We start from the raw sequence: 18,006 nt of genomic DNA on the forward strand, positions 1-18,006 counted from the left end.
GAGATCTGATTCATGTCTTCATCACCTACATCTTACATCCTTTACACTAGGGCGGAACGATTTTGGATTTTTTTTTTAATCGTTTTTTTTTATTGTAGGACCTGAAAACACCAAAGACAGGCTCAGGTACAGAAAGCGGCGAAAAAACGGTATCCAACTGGCGATACTTCGAGGCGATGCATGCCGCTTTGGGGGGAAGGCCAGCGATAGATCCTCCTGTGATTGTGGCCTCTTTCAAGCCGGTAGAGGACCCCACTTTATTGCTAATGGTAAGTTGATAGAAGTAGGAACTGTCACATTTTCAAAAATAGCCTGTAATTGGTGCAATACTTGTACCTCCCCCCCCCCCCCCCAGGCCATTGTCGCACCTGATCACGAACCCATCGAGGAAGACATCTCTGAGCCTGGATCTACTCTTCATCCCACCACCCCAGTTCGTCCCACTACACCAACCACCACTTGTCCCACCACTCCAGTTACTACTCGTCCACCCACCACTCCCGCTACTCCGAGCTCCTCTAAGAGGAAGAGAGGAAATAATCTCATTCTGGATTTTCTTCAGAGTGAATCTGTTAAGGAGCAGGAAAGGCACAAAGAAACAGAGGCCCAAACTGAGAGGTTTTTAACCCTCTTTGAAAAACTTGTGGACAAAATGCCCCAACAATAGTTATGTTGTGTTGTGTTAAGATGTCATTAAAATGTTCAATATTTTTTGGGCGTTGTCTAGATCATTACAAAAGAAACCATCACCAACATGTTTTCAAAATATAATTAAGTTTAATAGAACTAAAGTTAAAATGAACCATATGTCCACACAATAACTGCCCAAAAGAACATGTGCATTTAAAATAACACACTCAGAGAGTTGAACTATTTACAATTTTTATCAGAATTTTCTAATGAGGGTCTTGTGCGCTGATCAAGGCCGCAAGTCTGTCCCTTGTGGCATTTCCTGGTGTTTCATGTGCCTCAGGAGCTTCTTGTAGGTGAGGTTCTGGGTCCAGGATGTCCACTGTCACATCATTGTCTGGTTCCAGGACATCTCCATTGTCAATGCAAACATTGTGCAGGAAAGCACAGGATGCTATGACCTGGGGTGCAAATGTAGGACTGACCTCCAGGGCCCTGAAAAGTGTGGACCTCCAACGAGTCTTCATAACGCCAAAGGCCCTCTCTACAATGGAACGTGCCCTTGATTGGTGGTAATTAAATTTCCTTTGCACTGGGCCATTCACAGGTTCCCTATATGGAGTGATGAGGCAGATTGGTGTCTCCAAACAAGGATATCCGCCATCTCCCAGGATAAAGTATCCATTGGGTGGATAATTTCTGGCCAGATAAAAGTAACTGTTTTTCAAAATGCGTGTGTCGTGTACAGAACCTGGATAGCCTACAAAAATATCCAGGAACTTTCCAGCAGAGTCGCAGATGGCTTGCATGTTTATGGAGTAAAACCCTTTGTAATTTAAATAGTCCAGGCGATGAACTGATGGGGGCTTGATTCTTATGTGACAGCCATCAATAGCACCTACAGCTTTGTTGAGGACGGGCGTTCCAGAACACTGGGCAAATCCATCACCCACAGTGTCCAGGTATGCAGGCTTCGGAAAGATGATGGCTCTATGTAGATTGTCCCAAATGAACTGTGCCACCTTGTGAATAATTCTGTGAACAGTGGATTTGGGCACACTGAAAACTCGTGACACCACACGGTAGGAAAGTCCATGGGCAAGCCAATAGACATATATCAGGACTTCAAATTCAGTGCCCCATCCATGGTCCTGCTCTCTCTGCATCAGGTGCTGCAGGGCATGCATGGCCTGGCTATTTAACCTGAAATCCTGTTTGATCTCTAACTCCACATTAAACCACAGGCGTAGGATGGGCACAACGGTATTCAAACTGCAGTATGTCACTGGACGGTCACTCTGGAAAACAATGAACAACAAGTAGCCTAATAAAAAACATGTTTTGCATTACACATTCCACAGTCAGTGTAGATTGGTGACATTTACAACAATAACATTTTTAGCATTTTTTTTTTATTTGTAATAAACACTTTGTGGGCTATATAAAAAGTGTTTATGTTAAATTACGTTTTTTTTAACATAAGCGCAGTGTTACGTAATATTGTGTTCATAGAAAAAGATCGTCGGCAGCCACTCAAAAGTGTATGAATCTATGATACTTTTTATTGTATCAGCATTCCCAACCTAAAACCACTTCCCGCACCCCTATATTTAACTATACGACCTGAATGTGTAGGTCGTGTTATTATCGACACAAACAACAGGTAAGTTAATTCTATTTGGTCTAGCGTTAAATCATCAACAGCTGAGGTAACGTAAACATATAACGTCAAAATATTTAAACAAATCGGACATACCTGAAATAAATCCTCAAGGCAAAGAAGACGGCGAATGCGTCTTCTATATTCCACATGTCTTCTCTGTTGATTCATCAGACGTAGATAAACGAACACAGCCCACACAACAGGCAACACAACAGCTGGAACCGGCATTTTCTGAATGAAAATAGTAGTAGTAGTAGACACGTCGACGCTGCGCGTGACGTAGTGAGGTTTGCTGCGCGTGACGTAGTGAGGATTGCCGCGCTAATTTGCATATAGTGGTGTCCCATTTCATAGGGAAAGATCTTCAACTCCACTTCCCTCGTTGAGGGGACTTTACTTTCGAGGGCACTCAAAACCAAGTGGAAGTTTTAAGGGGGGAGAAATGGGACAGGGCCTTAATGTCAATAATGCGTCCCAAGTCGCATACGTATGCACTATTCTATGATGTTTTTAAGTATAAATGGTGTGAGTGGTGTGTTCACACTGAAAATTCCAAAAACGAAAAAGTGCACTTTAAATACCCGGATGATGCACTAAATTAAAGGAAAAACACGAAGTGGGGAATGTTGGACACTTCATGCTCTCAACTGTCGCAGCTTTAATTATGAAGCGTACGGGGAGGGGCATCAGACTCTGATGTTGAGTGACAAAATAACCATATAAAATGTATACACTACACAGATGAGTACAAAGTGCATAGTGTATTGTACGTCATTTGGGACACAGCTTAAGTCATTGATGAACATTATATGATGCTTAACAGACCAGCAGTACATTTATTCATATATGGATGGATATGGAAAATGTAACATTTCATGGATGGATGGATGGATGGATAGATGGATAGATATGGAAAATGTAACATTTCATGGATGGATGGATGGATGGATAAATATGGAAAATTTAACATTTCATGGATGGATGGATGGATGGATATGGAAAATGTAACATTTCATGGATGGATAGATATGGAAAATTCAACATTTCAAGGATGGATGGATGGATGGATGGATGGATGGATATGGAAAATGTAACATTTCATGGATGGATGGATATGGAACATGTAACATTTCATGGATGGATGGATGGATAGATATGGAAAATGTAACATTTCATGGATGGATGGATGGATGGATAAATATGGAAAATTTAACATTTCATGGATGGATGGATGGATGGATGGATATGGAAAATGTAACATTTCATGGATGGATGGATGGATGGATGGATATGGAAAATGTAACATTTCATGGATGGATGGATGGATAGATATGGAAAGTTCAACATTTCATGGATGGATGGATGGATGGATGGATATGGAAAATGTAACATTTCATGGATGGATGGATGGATAGATATGGAAAATTCAACATTTCATGGATGGATGGATGGATGGATAGATAGATATTGAAAATGTAACATTTCATGGATGGATGGATGGATAGATATGGAAAATGTAACATTTCATGGATGGATGGATGGATGGATATGGAAAGTTCAACATTTCATGGATGGATGGATGGATGGATGGATATGGAAAATGTAACATTTCATGGATGGATGGATGGATAGATATGGAAAGTTCAACATTTCATGGATGGATGGATGGATGGATGGATGGATAGATAGATATTGAAAATGTAACATTTCATGGATGGATGGATGGATAGATATGGAAAATGTAACATTTCATGGATGGATGGATGGATGGATATGGAAAATGTAACATTTCATGGATGGATGGATGGATAGATATGGAAAATTCAACATTTCATGGATGCATGGATGGATGCATGGATGGATGGATAGATATGGAAAATGTAACATTTCATGGATGGATGGATGGATAGATATGGAAAGTTCAACATTTCATGGATGGATGGATGGATGGATGGATATGGAAAATGTAACATTTCATGGATGGATGGATGGATAGATATGGAAAATTCAACATTTCATGGATGGATGGATGGATGGATAGATAGATATTGAAAATGTAACATTTCATGGATGGATGGATGGATAGATATGGAAAATGTAACATTTCATGGATGGATGGATGGATGGATAGATATGGAAAATTCAACATTTCATGGATGGATGGATGGATGGATAGATAGATATTGAAAATGTAACATTTCATGGATGGATGGATGGATAGATATGGAAAATGTAACATTTCATGGATGGATGGATGGATGGATATGGAAAATGTAACATTTCATGGATGGATGGATGGATAGATATGGAAAATTCAACATTTCATGGATGGATGGAAATAGTGTGTTACCAATATACTTACTTGTTTCTGACTTTAATGGTACAGAGCTAAAGGCATTCTCGCTGATTAGTTGTGAATCAAATTGTTGTGTGTTAATGTTTGTGAGTTCACGAACTGGTTCTTTGTTCGCCCAGCCTCAGATCTCTACTTTCAGGATATGCTAATTTATACCAAGTTTGGTGAGGAATGACAAAAGAGGGAGTGATTATAATAATCATAATAGTTTATTTTTTGTTCAGTTGATAATAGATTTTGGCGAACTATATACCCTGGAGGTAATTACACCGCTTTCAATTACACTGTACTTCCAGATTAGGGTTTGTTCTAAACCTCTAACCCGAAGTATTAAGCTGCTGCAATTAGTTCAGCCCAAATCATTTAACATGCAAACTCCATTCAAACTTTGATTCATCGATAATGTCAGCCTTTTTACATTGACTTACAATGACTGAATGTTTGCCCATTAAAATGCAACCGACAGCAATGAAACCATTGTAATATTTGCAGACAGAATTTCAAATGTACTCTCATAAAACCTCTCAGTGGAACACTGAACACAGGAAGTAACTGGACATGAGTGGTCTAACCTTCCCCACTGTGTCTGAGTGCTCGTTTGATTAGTGCTATTTTTATGCATGTCTCATCATAGCATATTGTATTTACGATATGAAAATGCTAATATTAGCGAGGGATCCTGTAGAGACTTGCCTCAGGTTCATGGACACTGAGTGGACTGAAAGCTGTCTGAGGCTGTTTGTTACTTATAAGAACTTCAGAGAGGAGTAAGATCACAGGCAGATATATTCCCTGAGGCGTATCTCAGACGCCCGGAATGGCCAGCGAATATGGGGATGTGTGTTTTACACAACAGGCGACTACTTTTAAGGAAACCTAAAATTAAAATAGGCCTTAGTTACTTCTTAACACCACCAAAGTTAAATGCTCAGGGCTAAAAGGGAATATGGTTTTGCTCAGATATATAGTACAATGGCCCCAAAGTGTACAGTATTTTGGACACTTAAGATACAATTAAAATTTTAACAAAATACCAAAATAAGTGGCATTTATTGTGGCAATTTAGCACAAGCACAATTTTCAATAAAAACAAAATTACAAAATGAAATTAGTTTGTTTCCAAAATAAGAAACATTAAACCATGAAGAGTATAGTCTTTGTAAACTTTGTGGAGCTTGTCACACTTTAGATTAGGGTGAAATTCTCTCTATTAACTATTAACTACAACTTTTGCCTCAATAAACTCCTAATTACGGCCTATTAATAGTTAGTAAGGTAGTAGTTTAGGAATTGGATAGGATTAGGGATGTAGAATATGGTCATGCAGAATAAGGCATTAATATGTGCTTTATAAGTCTATTAAACAGCCAATATCCTAGTCAGAGGCAAACCGTCGGGGCCTATTGTAAAATAATATTTACAAACTTTTAAATAATAGTTTAAAAAGGAAAAACTTTTTTAATAAAAAATAATCAGTTCTAATGTTATTTGGGCAATTTATAATTTGACAATAAACATCTAAATCTTTTTGAGGAAATAAACTCTTCAAATCTGCCGATTCCGTTTGTGTTGTGTAGACGTCCGTATTCTCCATATTAGGATCTTTTCGCCTAATGCTTTCAGCTCTGTGATTGGTAATGATGATTTGCGTTTTATTACTTTTTGTTTTATTTTGGTGATAACTCTCACGCTTACTCTGATGTATGCTTGTGGTATTTCTTGTCAAAGGTAACATGCAGTATTTTAGAAGAGTACACGGTAAGCTAGGCTGATTTTAGGCTGAGTTTATGACAAGGGAAGGGGGTGAGAGGGCCATGGTTCTTCACGGTTCGATACTGTTCTTAGTAATATGCATGCTAATAAGGTTAATACTCGTGGAAGTCCAAAGCACAATGATAAAATATACTAATTAGTCTTTAATAGTAAAGATTCGAAGAACAAACTTAGATAAAGGCAGGTAGGCAAAGTAGTACGACCACGTAACATGGACGATACCGGACAAATGAAGATTCATACACAGGAACGTAAATACACAGGTTAACGAGGTAAACTCAGCTGAACAGGATAATACAATTAAATCAGGAACCATAGCAACACATCAGACATGCAGACAGGAGATGAACACAAGGACAGAAAACCAAACTCAACTGAATATAATTGTGACAGTACGCTAGTGATGGCAATTTCAAAACACTGCTTCATGAACCTTCAAAACCATTACGAATCTTTTGTTCCGAATCAATGGTTCGGAGCTTGTATCAAAAATGCCAGAGTCGCGTGATTTCAGTAAACAAGGCTTTATTACATCATAACTGTTTCGAAACACTCAATGGTTCACCGCTGGGTGAATGGTTCAACCCATGAATCATGAGGAGTCACTGTTTTACCTGATATCTGATCAGTTTTATACATTTGTAGACATTTTAATTAGACATTAGTATAATTAAAATGAATAATAGTAGTTAATATTGGCCTGTTTAGCTGAGCCGTTCATAGAACAAAAAACAAAACAAAAAAACTGACAATTAATAAAGGAACATATAGACACTTGATAATCTTATATGATTAGATAATTGATTTTGCTTTTAATAAAAAAACAATTTGCAATAGATTTATAAAAGGTGTTTTCATGCATGTTTGGCGTGGGTTTTGTTGCATTTACACTGTTCTGACCACTAGGGGTCACCGTGGAGCACCGTTCAAAGCCTCGACACAATACAGCACATTTGCTTCAACTGTTTCAGTGTTCCACGAAGCCTCGATCTAACCACCAATACAGTACGCCTCCTCCAAAAAGGCAGACAGTTCTCTGATGGGAGGAGGTTTAGGATGATTGGTGATGGCGAGTAGCGAACAGAGATCCAGAGAAGGTGATGGGAGAAACCATGGAGGTGCTGATGGTGCGAGGAGCCAAGGAGATGCCCTGATGGTGCCCCATGGCGGCGTTGCAAAAGGGAGGAGCCATGGTGGTGATGTCAACACCGACATGGGGACGAGCGACGGTGACGGAGCCGATGGAGATGGAGCCCTAGGCGAAGATGGAGAGCAGCTGGGACCGGACAACACCGCAGGATTCGGAGTCTGTGACGGAGCCACAGCGACTACCCCCTGAGGGCTGAGGTGAAATCAGAGCGACTGAGGGCTGTGGTGGAGTCTGAGGGAGGGTGGAGCCAGTCAGAGCCGTAGGGGTGGAGGGGCGGACGGCCTGCAAGTCCGTGGCGATGGAATGGCGACATCGAACCCAGGAGGAGCTGATGTTCTGAGGGAGCTCGGTGAAGCCGAAAGCCCGATGGTCCCTAGTGGAGCCGAGGGAGGGAGGAGCGAAGGCGGAGGAGTCAGAAGTGGAGTCACGGGATCAGCGGCCATAGGCGGAGCCAGGGGATCCCCACACCCAGGCGGAGATGGCTTGCGGAAAGCCCCAGGTGATTCCACGCCGCAGAGAGGATGCGGAGGATGAACAGAAGGACTGACGGGAGACATTTGAGACTGGGTTGAACTTGGAAGAGGAGGTGAGAGAAGGAGGATCAGTGAAACGGTCAATGAGACGGGTGATATTAATGGAGGCAGAGAATCATCCTCTTTGAGTCCCAGATCAGGTAGGTCCCACTATCATCAAAAGACATACACTGGGCGATTTGGTACTGTGTATTCCAGCAGCGAAAGTCCTTCAATTTATAATCCATTTTTTCTTGATTGGTCCGGTATTCTATCACACTCATAGAAGTCCAAAGCACGACGATAAAGATCAAGATACTAATTAGTCTTTAATAGTAAAGATTCAAAGAACAAATTGTGAACTTGAGGGGGACCGACTTCACAAACAAATAACCTTGAGACCAATTGGTTTGAAATAAGTGTCTAAAAAAGTTAGTTCTTATCAAAGTTTGAGCATTATTTGTTTGCAAATGTTTGCCACTTGGTTTGATATTTATATATAATGCAATGCAATTTAAAGGGATGCTTCACCTAAAAATACAAACACACAGAGTGCATCACGTATGTTAAACACCATACGGAAGCTCGTGAGTGAGTCACACGCTAGAACAAACCTCATTGGTTATTGCAAATCAGATATCACTCACGCACGTTTGAGCTTCCGTGTTTACCATATCTAATGTTCTGTATGTGTCAATCATTGTTTGGATGTAAATAATGCCTAAATCATATTTGTTCATCATATAAAGCAATTGAATTTCTTCATAATCCAAACAGAAATGTTTTTTGGGACTAGTTTTGAGGCATGGTTAGGATTAAAGTCGGCATGAAATGGAAATTTACATTATCTGTTTTCTAAATGGATGTTATAGCGATATTAAAAAAATAATCTGTGGATTGTCACATTGTGTTTCAGGCAGGAAGCCAGCTGAAAACAGACAGATCCAGTTAAGAAAACTCAAAGTTTAATTTCAATACCTCAGGCAATGGCAAACACAACTAAACGGTGATCAGACAGGGTGTGAAGGAACGGGTACAACTTATAAGGCAAGCACAAACGAGATAATGAAGGGTACACAGCTGATCTAGATGAACTCATAATGACGGTGATCATATAACGGATAACACAAGGAAAACAGCAACTGAAGAAAATGCAAACTAAAAGTCCATGAACTAAACAGAATATAATGGTGACATGGATATATTTGTTTTTAAATTGCATGAAATGGAGTTTTTTGTAATTGTGATAAGTCTTTTCTTCTCCATTATGACGTATATCAGAGTAAAACTGCGTCTTAAATAATAATAAATATGGTGGGAATTGATTGGATAGTTGTGGTTTGCTATTGGTGGATCTCATGTGAGTGACAGGTTATTGTCCAGGCCTCACACCAGTAAACACATCATCAGAGAAGAGAAGAGAAGAGAAGAGAAGAGAAGAGAAGAGAAGAGAAGAGAAGAGAAGAGAAGAGAAGAGAAGAGAAGCTGCAAGAGGGAGGGGGATTATGGGGAGGGGACATGAATAATTAATAATAATAATAATCATGTGCAAGGATACATAACTTATAATAATTACTGCAATATTCCATAAAAAATAACTACTATCAATTTTGATTTTATGGTGACTTTAATTTGACCTTGAATTGTTTAATCAAAATGTCATAACTGGATCGTCCAGTGAAAGCATCAGACTTTTCTGTGGTTACGTATGCAAGACATCTCCAATCATTTACCCTGCCCCTGGATCCGATTTTGCCAATGATGTCACGTGATCTTTAATTATTGTGAATTAAGACAGAAGTAAGCATTGTCATTGACATTTACTTTCTTCTAAACCAACACCGCCAACACTGAATGAACTATGACACTTCACTAAAGAACCTCGCAACTAAACTTTCTGATGAAACCGTCATTTTGACACTTTGTCACTTTTATAGTATGCGTTGTCTGTCAAACCTCGTGTCAATTTCAAGGTGAACGCTTTGAACTTTTCCGTAAAAAGCTTGTGTAATCGCACAGGGCACATCACACCACATTTTCTGTTCATGTTGTCGGCTTGTTATGACAAGAGCATCATTCAGCAAACACACTTGGCCGTTATCCACAACTTTGATAGGGTGCACCTTAAAACTCTCACTGGTGTTTCAGCAGTGTTGCATCATCAAAAATATTCACCACGAGGGAAAACAATATTTTTTTTCCATGTAGTTCAGGCACTTTGAAGACTGGCATGTTAGGAGAATGTCCACTGAGAAGTGTTTGTCTATTTCAGGGATCCCAAAGTCTAACCTGAGGGCCATTAGACGGGTGGTGTACTTCATCAACTTCGTCAAACGGATTTTGCAGCCATTCATTTTGAAAGTAAACAGTTATCGATGCATGACAGCCCTTTCCAGAGTTTCGTAACGGCTCATACTCAGCATCCTGCCCTCAAATGTTCAGTGATCTACTGACGCCTGAGATTGTATTCCTCGAGAACTGCAGGATACAGGGTATTGCAGAGCAGATCATATGCACAAGTCAACAAGGCGACAGAGATCACAATCTGTATCTGACCCAATTCTACACAGAATATTCTGCTGGAAAGCACCATGGAAGAGGTCAGGCATCTCATACAGTTAGATATCCTCAGCATTATTAACAACAATGGAGACGCAGACAAGACCAGGGAACTCTGTTCCATCCACCAACATAAAATACAAGCTTTTAAATCATTACAAATTCAAAATTATCATGGTTTTTTTGTAGTAACAGTAACTGGTTTTATGACAGAAATGTTATAGTTTCTTTTTTACAAGGCTCTCTGGAATACTTAACCCCGATTGGTTAAATGGTCATCTGAGTCTTTCATTCCACACCACCGACACACACTTTCATACAAACGCAACCGGCGGCATCTTGTCTCAGTGGTCGATTGGAGTGAAATTATTTTGGATTTGGTTACCATTGACTTAAAACACTATGTTCCACAGAAGAACCCTTTAACGAAAGTTGATCTTATTTTTACGGTGTTTAGGTACTTATTTTGAATAAGTAATTACTTCACGACTGCTAAAAAAGTATGTGTATGTAGAATAACTCAAGGGGGTAATCCATCGACCGGAAGTTGAAGCCGGCCGGGTGCCGCCATGTTGTAGCAGAACTTCACTTGCGTTAGCATTTCCATTGACTCCCATTCATTTTGGCGTCACTTTGACAGCAAATAACTTTACATCTGAGGCGTTTAAAGACTCCATTTGTCCATTATTTATTTCTAAAGAAACACGACAATGTATAAAGGGCTCCATTACCTTCTATGTTACATTTTGGCCCCGTAGAAACAGATTTAGTAAAAATAGGCTAACGATTGCGTCATAACCACTCGACTCTGTCGCGCTGTACAGAAATGACCATACAGACAGGAGGAGAAGCTCGCAGGCAATCGAGGGGACGTCCCGTCAAGGGAGAAGCCCATAGATAATGAGTCCATAAAAGCAACGGAATACTTACTCCTGCTCACTCACGCCAAAGAACTCTTTGCTCAAGTTCCCCGTCTCTGGAAGATTAACGTTGGCAATTTTCACGCACAGCTAGAAGATTAACGTCTGTCAGACAGCTTGCTCACGTCATCAAGCTTAGTTTGAGTCGGTTTGAGTCTGTGCGTCAGGAACGGAAGTGCTCAAAAATCGCTAAAAATGGGCTTCAACTGTCTCAACTGAGTTCCAATGAGATGGCTCTGTCCACTTCTTATACTGTCTATGGAATAACTACATCCGCCATGTTGTCATTATCATGTGATCTACCATCGTCAGTTACGTCGCTTCACTGCCATTCACAAATCCTCTCCCGTGGCCTCATGGGATAGTAAAGTCAGGGTACTTTTGCCTACTTATTTATGAGTACTGTGAATTCGGTCATAGTTCTTTAGTCACTTACTGTTTTTCACCTAGTATTGTCACGGTCTCAGATACGAACCCAAGCGCAGACAGTATTCTCTAAACACAGTTTTATTTATAAACAGAAAACAAAAACCCACAAGGGGCCAAATGAACATTGACAAGGCAAAACAAACACTGACAAGACTTGAATATAACTAGATGCCGAACTTGACAATGAACATATAGCAAATCTGACAGTAAGCTTGAATTGACACTACACTAGACTGGATTACTCACATACAGGATACAAAACGAACAAGCAACAAGTAACAACCACAAGGAGATTATATAAGGGAGATAATCACAAGGGCACAGGTGGCACTGATGAAACAATGACAAAACGAGGATAACAAGGGGGCGGGGCCAGAGGACGAGACAACACAAGCACATGGCCCAAACCAAAGGCCACATGCTTGCACACAAAACATGGTTCTGTCATGATCCTGCCTCAAGAATTAAAGAACACCAAGAACTAGATGGCAGAATCATGACAAGTATATAGTAGAGAAGTATGCGATTTCGGGTCTAGCACTGGTATACATACGAGTCCTTAATTGGTAATGGCAGGTGCATGTGGTTAGTATTCTGGGGATTGGGAACGAGTGTTAGGCTCCCTATACCCTCATTCACTATTCCCTATTTCTCCACTAATATAGTTCACTTGAAGGAGTGAATGAAAATAAGTGAGTGAATTCGGACGCACTGAATGCGGCTTTTGCATAGTGCCTGCTGTTTAACAATCATTTGAAATGTAAAAAAAACTTGTTGCTCCACTCCAGTAATAAGATGAAAAGATTTATCTTGAACTCTGTCATGGAAACTAGCATGTATAAACCTAAATTAAACAAATTAAGAAAATGGATGGATAGATGATTCAGCTGTGAGCGCCATCTTTCATTCATTCGGCATGGGACTCTCACAGTGCATTATGGGAATTCTCTATAGCCGTTGAGCATTCATCGGTTGTATACTCATTATTGCGGTGCATTATGGGATTGAATGATTGCTCTCAATGACATCCACTATGGTTTCGGATACCGCAAAAAAATGGCTGATTCCCTCAAATAGTGCCCTATTTAAGGGTATAGGGGGCGATTTTGAAGAGATGGATGGATTCGTGACACTGTACATTAGTATCCCTTACATAATAGATAAGGGGAATCTAATTGACTTTTTATTACAGATTGGACTTTCAAGGCTGGCTTTGTTAGGCAACTAAATGCACATGTATTTTAATACATGTTGATAAATTTACACATGAGTCAGTCCTAGAGCTCCTCCCTGTCCGATTTTAGGGAAAAACCGGGTCCGTCTGAGACGTCCAACAGATTTCTTAGCCAAGAACACCACAGACACAGTGTAATCACCATGGGTGTAAGGGTGCAAGGGTGCAAGGGTGTAAATACATTTATGTTGTTACAAATTTATATTTTAAATAAATGCTTTCTTTAGAATTTTCTATTCATTTAATAAATGTATCAAGGTTTCCATAAAAAAAATATAAAGCAGCACAACTGTTTTCAACATTGATAATAATCAGAAATGTTTCTTGCGCAGGATCATGTGACACTGAAGACTGGAGTAATGATGCTGAAAATTCAGCTTTGATCACAGGAATCAATTATATTTTACAATATATTGACATAGAAAACAAATCCTTTAAATCACACTAATATTTCACAATATTACTGTTTTTACTATATATTTTTTTATCAAATTAAAGGTGAGCAAATGACACTTCTTTCAGAAACATTCAAAAATATTGCCAAGAAACAGAGTTGCAGAACCCTGGACTACATGTTTCATTAAAATCCAAAGCAAACTAAAGTAAATAATACTTTGCGGGCTGGATTTAAGGACACAACGTAATACTTGAGAGGTTGCAAGAAACTATAAGTCAATTTGAGACCTCTAGTTTAGTTATTGTGCAAACTATTGGAAAGTCTGGCTAGAAAACACTAAAACTCATTCCCAAGCCTTGAATCTTGACAGCATGATATTCCGTCATATATATAGAACAAAGCATACGTCGTATATTAAGGTAGTGATGATTGATGGCTCATCTCAGCACTGGTGTGGGAAACACTGCATTCATTCTCAGGGAAAAACAACTTTATCTAAATAAAGGGACGTTTTTAGTGACCTTGGATCAAGATCAAAACTTTTAGATACAACACTATCTACAAAATGAGGTAGTTCATCTTACTTTGAGGCTTGTTTCCCAGACAAAGATTAAACGAGAGCTCAGAGCAAAAATGTGTTCAATGGATAGTCACCGATGGCAGGCCATAATTTAGTCACGGATTAGGTTTCATCCATGGACAGGACTTTATTCAGCTTCCCCTTTATACGAGCCATATTATGCCCGAAGGCTAGAACAGACTTGCCTGGATGTGGCTGGGCACGCGTCCACTTCACCTTGATTCCCTGCACCATCTGTTGATGGCTCAATAACGTCTGTCTATGAATTGAGTGATCATTACAAATTCCAATCTAGTTAAACAGAGCTGGGTACTGAAGCCGTTTTTTTACAGGGAGAATATTATCAAATACCATATAAATATTTTTTATGTGTATCAAAACCATCCGAAATGTGTTAGGATTGTTCAGTTTGAGCATAATAATTTGCTTCGTAAACCACATGTCCATCTGTGCCGCCTGAAAGTTTTAAAGAGACTAGACGACTTGTACATTTTCTGAATAAATTATGCTAATGACTATGGCGTTGCTATGCAGTTGCTAGGCTAGGGTGGCTGCTTATTGGCCCAATCGTAATCTCAAAAAGTGATATTCTGGTCCCTACATATGGCTCAGTTCCTCAATGTTTTGCGCATCTTATCATCCATTAGAATCACATACCCAGTTGCCAGTGGTGGACAGTAACGAAGTAAATGTAATTCGTTACTGTACTTAAGTAGCTTTTTTGCGTATCTGTACTTCACTCAAGTATTTCAATTTTGGGAGACTTTTACTTTAACTCCACTACATTTCAAAGTCAAATATCTTACTTTTTACTCTACTATATTTTCAAAATCAGTCGTTCCTTTTTATTTATGAGTGGATAAAAACGTAACTGGTCAAACGAGCCACCAATCACAGTACAGCACGGGTGCTCTGTTTTGAACTTGCCTTGGCGGAATCTACTAAGCGTGAACCAGAGCCGTTAAATATGAGAGTTGCGAATATAGATGGTTGTGACAGTGATATCGCCGCCGCGTGGTCACGTTATTCGTGTAGCTCTCAAAAGTTCCAAACAAATCGCGTTGACAATGATTTTAAGTGGGATAATTATGACCATAGGCGCTGGAGAAAAATATATACAGTAAATACTGTAAATGTTTTAAATGTTTTTTCCTGTTCTTTTTAATTGTATTTTATGTTATTATATTGCCTGCTTTCGCTGTTTAAATTTTTATTGGATTGAGTGTTTTATTGTTGATTTTGTAAGGTGACCTTGAGTGTTGAGAAAGGCGCCTATAAATAAAATGCATTATTATTATTATTATTACCTTATGGGAACAGTCCCCTTCCCTCCAAAATTAAACACACACAAAAAATTAATTCAATTCAAATCATTTCATTAATAGATTGGTGTGCCAAGAGTGACATTAGTCTTCACTTAGACTGAGTTAAGCAAGAGTCTTGTGACAAATTATAATAGGACATTATAGCCATAAAAAAAATCAAAGTACTTGGATACTTAAGTACATTTGAAGGCAAATACTTTTGTACTTTTACTCAAGTGAATGTTTAAAGACAGCACTTCTACTTTTACTTGAGTAATATTTTACCTTGAGTATCTTTACTTTTACTCAAGTACATGGTATGTGTACTTTGTCCACCACTGTCAGTTGCTAAGAAAAGTACTACCAAATCTTTAAGTCTGGTTTATGTCATCTTTACGTTTCTGCACTAGTATAAAAGGCAAAGCATTGGAGAAATCTCGCATCCAAACACGGCAAAAAGCTTCTCTTGGCATCCATGCGCTCTGTATGTGACAGACGCTGCTCTTGTTCATTTCAAGGAGAGCAAAGAAACGACAACAATAAATAACAACAAAACCGCACTCCTACAATGTCAGACAGAGACAATGATGTTTTACCCAGTGGAAATCACTCAAAATTATGTTTATGCACCATGTCCTTGGATGATGAGAGAGAAAGATTAATGTATGCAAATGTCTTCAGCAAATTTATTGACTTTCTGGCTACCAGGTAAGTGCATTTACAACGTGACAGTTTTCACTCTGAATGTTAACCTTTCAATTCTGATAAGGACAGTTTATACAAAGGAGAGCAAAATGTCAGGATATGATACTTAGTCAGTTGGCATTCTATAAACATTTTGATCTATCTCTTTTAAAGCAAAGTATTGCAAACAGTAGAAAGTATTCTTTGAAGCCAAAGTATAATAACAACATAATAACATGTCAAGATACTGTACATATATAAGATTAGATTAAATTTAGTCACACTTTGTGTGTGCTCTTCAGTTAAGATACAGATAGTATTTTTATATTAGCAATACAGTATACGAGAGCCTATGCTATATTGCAAATATTGTCAAGATATTGTCAATATATCCACTACAAGATGTAGTTTGGCCTCTATGGGGAGTGATATACACAGTAGCTCTATGTAAAAAGGTGTTTAATCGTTAAATATTATTGGGTAACAAACTCATTTCTTCACGTGATGCATATGAGATGCAATACAATGGTCAAATGTGAAGGGATGACTTTGAATAAACAAATACACGTTTTTTGCTTTCAAAAATATGATTACAATTTGTTGCTAAACTTCAAAAGATTTAAACTCAAATAAATACATGTAATTTATGAGGAACGTCTTAAATGTGTTTGTTGCCTAAAAGTAACATTTGCCATTTAATGAAAAAGATACAGCTCACTCTTCAGCAAAGTCATGCATTAGAATCGTGCATCATTAGATTCTTAACTCATGTCTAAAAACTGCTTTAGGTGAACAGTATCTCTTGAAAACGTAACCGTACCTGCTGTATTGAATCGAGTCTAGCCACTATGATGCAATAAAGCAAAATGTTGTTTTGGCGTGGCTGACCTTTTGTGGAAAGGGAGAAGCTTTTGTTGAAATTCAGCTTTTCAGCTCTCCTGCTGGTTAGCTAGGTGTTGAACAAAGATTCAATCAATGAAGATTTCAACCTTGAAATTGTTGCGAATCAAAACAAAACCGCCATTGAGCATCTTGTTGAGTCAAAGCCTGTAAATCAGGAAGAAATGAAAGAGCATGAAAGAGAAACCAGCATTTTCTGAGACCATTTGACCAGATTCAGAGAGGAGGTCACTAAAGTGGCGGACTTCAGTCTGCTATATCTCAAAAGTGCCTAGATGAGGTTTTTGAAAATATGAAGGAGACCATCAGAGACGACCAAATGCTGTGAGAACAGGCTGAATCAAGCTAGAGGACTAGGGTTGCAAGGACAGAATTAGAAAAGAAATGTTGCATACGGATCAGTCCTTTCAGGATTTCACAAACTTGCGATAGCAAGAATGAATGTAATTGTAACCGATCACCACATAATTCATGGGTAAGAAATAATATTATCTTATCAAAGTCCGAGCCCGAACAAATACGAAAAATCAGATCCCAAAACAAACAGATGAATGTGTATTTAACTCTCCTGCTGCAAGTAGTGAATTATATAACATGGACAAAGATTAACCGGTAGCACCAGGACTTTAACACACCGGAGGCTTCAAGTTTATATACATGGATTGCTGAAGAGAAGACATATTTTTGAAGGCTAAACCTGAAAGTTACAAAATGGCTCAATAAAGTTAGGCAACCTGTGAAAAGACGGTTCAAGAATTGCTAAATGTGAAGTTCCACAGTCAAATGAAGATATACATGAGTGTGATGATGAGATCGTATTTCAAAAGAACAGTGAAGAAACCATAGAGAAACACACAGATATGACAAGAGACTCTTTATGTGGGCCAAACACGACGTTCCCAAGATTCATCCAAA

The 18,006-nt window shown here is 38.9% G+C and overlaps 1 protein-coding gene across 1 annotated transcript; it reads right to left on the reverse strand.

Moving 5' to 3' along the window:
- Positions 1-896: 896 nt before the first annotated feature.
- Positions 897-1,817, reverse strand: LOC130078583 (uncharacterized). Its single transcript, XM_056244137.1, has one exon. It carries the CDS (start codon positions 1,815-1,817, stop codon positions 897-899), a length of 921 nt encoding a protein of 306 aa, XP_056100112.1.
- Between the last annotated feature and the right edge of the window lie 16,189 nt (positions 1,818-18,006).

The sequence above is a fragment of the Rhinichthys klamathensis genome, unplaced genomic scaffold (assembly GCF_029890125.1).
Source record: "Rhinichthys klamathensis goyatoka isolate OS25496 unplaced genomic scaffold, OSU_Roscu_1.1 h1tg000926l_1, whole genome shotgun sequence".
In the NCBI taxonomy this organism is placed as follows: Eukaryota; Metazoa; Chordata; class Actinopteri; order Cypriniformes; family Leuciscidae; genus Rhinichthys; species Rhinichthys klamathensis.